Raw genomic sequence first — 4,007 nt, 5'->3', positions numbered from 1 at the left:
TAATTTAAAAGGTTTTACTTTTCAAAAAAGGAATACACCTTATATTTTGAAACATAGTGATTATTTAAAAAACAACAACACGAACGGTGCAGCAAAGCGCGCCTAACCCTTCAAGTAAATGCACTATGCTCCCTAGTTTTTAAGGCCTCATAATCAATTGAGGTCTTCAATATGGAATTGGTGACTCGATTTTGACCAGGTCAATAATTTTTTTTGAGAAGTTCTCTCATTCAATTTCTTTTAGTTCAATATACTCCCTAATTTTAGAGGTATTCAGCTTTGAATTTGGTTCATGATTTTGATCGGATCAATGTTTTTCATCAATTGACAGCAACCGACCTATAAAAACATAGCAGCCCCATGCACCCTATCATCACCTAGAAAAAAGAAACGTCAATATGTGATATAGTAACACCAACAATTATTTTAATTAATTATGCTTCCTAATTTTGGAGCTCTCTCATTCAATGCAGATATTCGATTTTGCATTTGGTTCATGTTTGACCAGGTCAACAATTTTCAAATCAATCGACAACAACCGACCTATAAAAACATAGCAGCCCCATGCACCCTATCATCACCTAGAAAAAAGAAACGTCAATATGTGATATAGTAACACCAACAATTATTTTAATTAATTATGCTTCCTAATTTTGGAGCTCTCTCATTCAATGCAGATATTCGATTTTGCATTTGGTTCATGTTTGACCAGGTCAACAATTTTCAAATCAATCGACAACAACCGACCTATAAAAACATATCAGTCCGCGCACCCACTCACCACCTAGAAAAAGGAAATGCCAATATGTGATAATGTAACACCAATATAATAAAAATGCATCCACCGACGTAGAAATTTAGCCTATATAAGTAAGGGTTGTTTAGCAGATAACACAGAATCACACCGCGAAGGCCCCACCAAAACACCACATTCTAAATAAATACTCCCTCCGTAAACAAATATAAGAGATCTAAACGCTCTTATATTTTTTTATAGAGGGAGTAAATAAAAACACACTGCATCACCTCCTCCACTCGCCAAATCAAATCTCCCCCAGTTTCAAAATATAAGGCGCAATAGTTTTTAAAAAGTGAAATTTCTTTAAGTTTGACAAAGTTTATAGCCAAGAACACCGACATCCACAATACTAAATAAATAAAATATGAAAAATCATTCTATGACGAATCTACTGATACCGATTTAATATTATGGGTATCAATATATTTCTCTACAAATTTGGTCAAATTTAAAGAGATCCGACTTTTCGAAAAACTAATACACATTATGTTTTGACACACGGGTTGTAGAAAATTTATGAAAATCCAACAACACTAGCAGTTCATCAAAGTGCGCCCAACCCTTCTAATAACCGTTTTATTCTGGAGTTCCTGTCAGTCGGGCCAAGAAAGAGTCAACGATTGGATGAATGCGGCGTAGGTGCTACTCCTAGTTACGATTTTTTTTGCCTCAAGCTGTAGGTTTTTTAGTCGAGCTGCAGTTTTCCTTTAATAATCCGTACCAGCTGCAAGCCAAACGTTGTCACGTGAAGTACTCCAATGGTCAGATGCAACATCGATCAGTTAAGAATTACTATTTCTCTATGATACGAACCACTAGGTGTTGGACCAAAAAATTGTGTGTGATTTAAGGCAGGCGTGCACTTGGCAGCACCACATCCACCTGATCCATATATACAGATGTGCGGCCTTTTGGCATCACTCATTCCGTTGATTTCGACCCAACCCAGAGCAGGAATTGATGCAGCCGAATCGATGGAACACTTTCTGGTCTCATGAGGAAATCTACTGAAATTCCCCTGAGTGCCTTTGTCAGAATTGTGGTTCCTAATTTCGGTTTCCGAAAACGTCGAGTTTCACACACGCCGGGGAGGTAAGGGGGGTGGCTGAAAAAAATATGTTATGATAATTCGAAACAAGTCTGATTTTTTGTTAAGCATGTCGGCATAATGGCTGTGATATTTTGGACCCGGAAGGCAATTGATAACGTCGTTATGTACGCAATGTCTGAAATTTCACTCGGGGTGGAAACCACCTATATTAGAATCAACACGAGAAGATGCCGGATGAGATGTGCTACTTCCTTTGTTCTATAATGTATAAGACTACCCACAATGGGAGTAACAGAGGTAGTAACATCACACATATCTAGATAAAATAGATGATGTGGCAAGCAATAAATGAAGAAAGAGAGTCATGTAGTAGCCTCGATGCCCGGCCTGCCCCGAGCACGCCGGAGCCGGATCCCCTGACGTACGGCCCCCTGCCGTTGGGCCGCTGACAGGTGGGTCCGAGCCCACACGTCAGTGTGTGGGCCGTACGTCAGACGAGCCGCGTCCGAGCACGCCTGCCGTCCGACGCCGACGCCGCGCAACAGCCAGAGTCTCCAGGAGTATATCAAATAAATTAAGGTGCCTGTCCGCATACACTTGTCACTTTCCCGTGAGTAGAAATTCGGTCGTCCCTGAGCCGAACCTGAATGTTGGGTTGGCAGTACAGTCAACAAACAGCTCACGGTGCGTGTGTGCGCCAAACATTTGATTGATGCAGAAATGGATGTATCTAGAACTAAAATACATCTCCCTTCAAAAAAAAGAAAAAAAAGAACTAAAATACATCTAGATACATTCATTCTTGCAACAAGTAATTCAGAACGGTCCATGCAATGCAACGCGGTCTGTAGGTGGCCTGTACCATCACGTACGCACTCTTTCTGTGGCCAAAACAAGCACTAGTCACAGCTCGACCGCTTTGAGTAGAAATGCAGGGTCAAAACAAGAGCATCAAAAGACGACGCGTTGCACTTTGACGACTAGGCCCATTCAGATTCAGAGAAGAAGCTCAACTCCGAGAGAGAGGCAACCGACAGACACCAAGAAAATAAACAACGGGAAAGAAAACCATGTTGTTTGTAATTCAAGTCTGTCCCCAGCTGGAGTAGATCTCAGCAACGACGCAGACAGATAGATGGAGACCCCATCTGCCCAAATTTTGGATCTGAAGGCTACCTCTTTGTTCATGCAAGCCACCCCAGTGACAACAAGAATGCAATGTACTCCCTCCGTCTCATAATATAATAACATTTTGGATACTATAAGAGCTCTTATATTTGTTTACTCAACTAGTGTAAGTATTTGTACCAGTGACAAATGGTCAAAATACATATAATGTAATGCATCTCTGTATGTAGTGTACAAAAGAGAGAAAAACTCCAAGTATAATCTTCTCTTCCTCGACCCAATGTTATTGCTCTCCTCGATCTCAACCTCCCACTAATCAAAGAATATTATGTAATAGTCTCCGAGCCCCAAGAATGGACACCATGCGTGAACCTAATTAACACGGATCAAAACAACGCTGTATGTGTGCGGCACGTCGACCCACAGATCTCAGAGCCAGGATTGCATCTCCAGTCGTCGATCTCCATACCATACGCGGTAGCGCTCGGACGGACGGACGGTAGCGGTCGCCGGTCAGACGAGCTCGAGCCGCGCGGAGTAGTCGGCGTACCTGGACCGCCGGATGTTGGCCTGCCGCTTCCGGTACACCACGGCGGCCAGGCACAGCACCGCCGCCGCCGAGAACACGCCCACCACCACGCCCGCCTTCTTCCCGCCGTTCATCTCGCCCTCCCCGTCCCGCCTCTCCGCGTCCACCGCCCGCTGCTCGTCGGCGCCGGCCGTGCCGGCCTTCACCTCCATCGCGGCCGGGGCGGGCGCCGGGGCCTTCACCTTCTTCTTCCTGTAATCGTCGTCGTCGTCGCCTTCCTTGTCGGCGGCAGGAGCAGGGGCCGGCGCGGCGGCGGAGTGCAGGGACGACGACGGCGCCGGGGCCGGCGAGTGCGCGGCGGAGGAGGGGGCCTCGGTGGGAGACGGGAGCGGGGACGTGTCGGTGGGCGCGGGAGGGGACGCCGCCGCCGCCTTGTCCTCGCCAGGGGAGCTCGCGGGGGGCAGGGAGGGGGACGCAGCGGATCCATTGTCGCCGCCATC

At 45.7% G+C, this 4,007-nt stretch overlaps 1 protein-coding gene across 1 annotated transcript in view; it reads right to left on the bottom strand.

Annotated features, from left to right (window-relative positions):
• Nucleotides 1-3,007: 3,007 nt before the first annotated feature.
• Nucleotides 3,008-4,007, bottom strand: part of LOC119283814 (vegetative cell wall protein gp1-like) — a 4,231-nt gene continuing 3,231 nt past the window's right edge. The window contains exon 2 of the mRNA XM_037563210.1: nucleotides 3,008-4,005. Within this exon, the coding sequence (XP_037419107.1) occupies nucleotides 3,492-4,005 (514 nt within the window). The 3' untranslated portion in view covers nucleotides 3,008-3,491. The remainder of the gene's footprint in view (nucleotides 4,006-4,007) is intronic.

Source organism: Triticum dicoccoides, chromosome 4A (genome assembly GCF_002162155.2).
Source record: "Triticum dicoccoides isolate Atlit2015 ecotype Zavitan chromosome 4A, WEW_v2.0, whole genome shotgun sequence".
In the NCBI taxonomy this organism is placed as follows: Eukaryota; Viridiplantae; Streptophyta; class Magnoliopsida; order Poales; family Poaceae; genus Triticum; species Triticum dicoccoides.
Note: the sequence above shows the minus strand (reverse complement) of the source record. Positions and strands in the feature narration are given on the sequence as shown.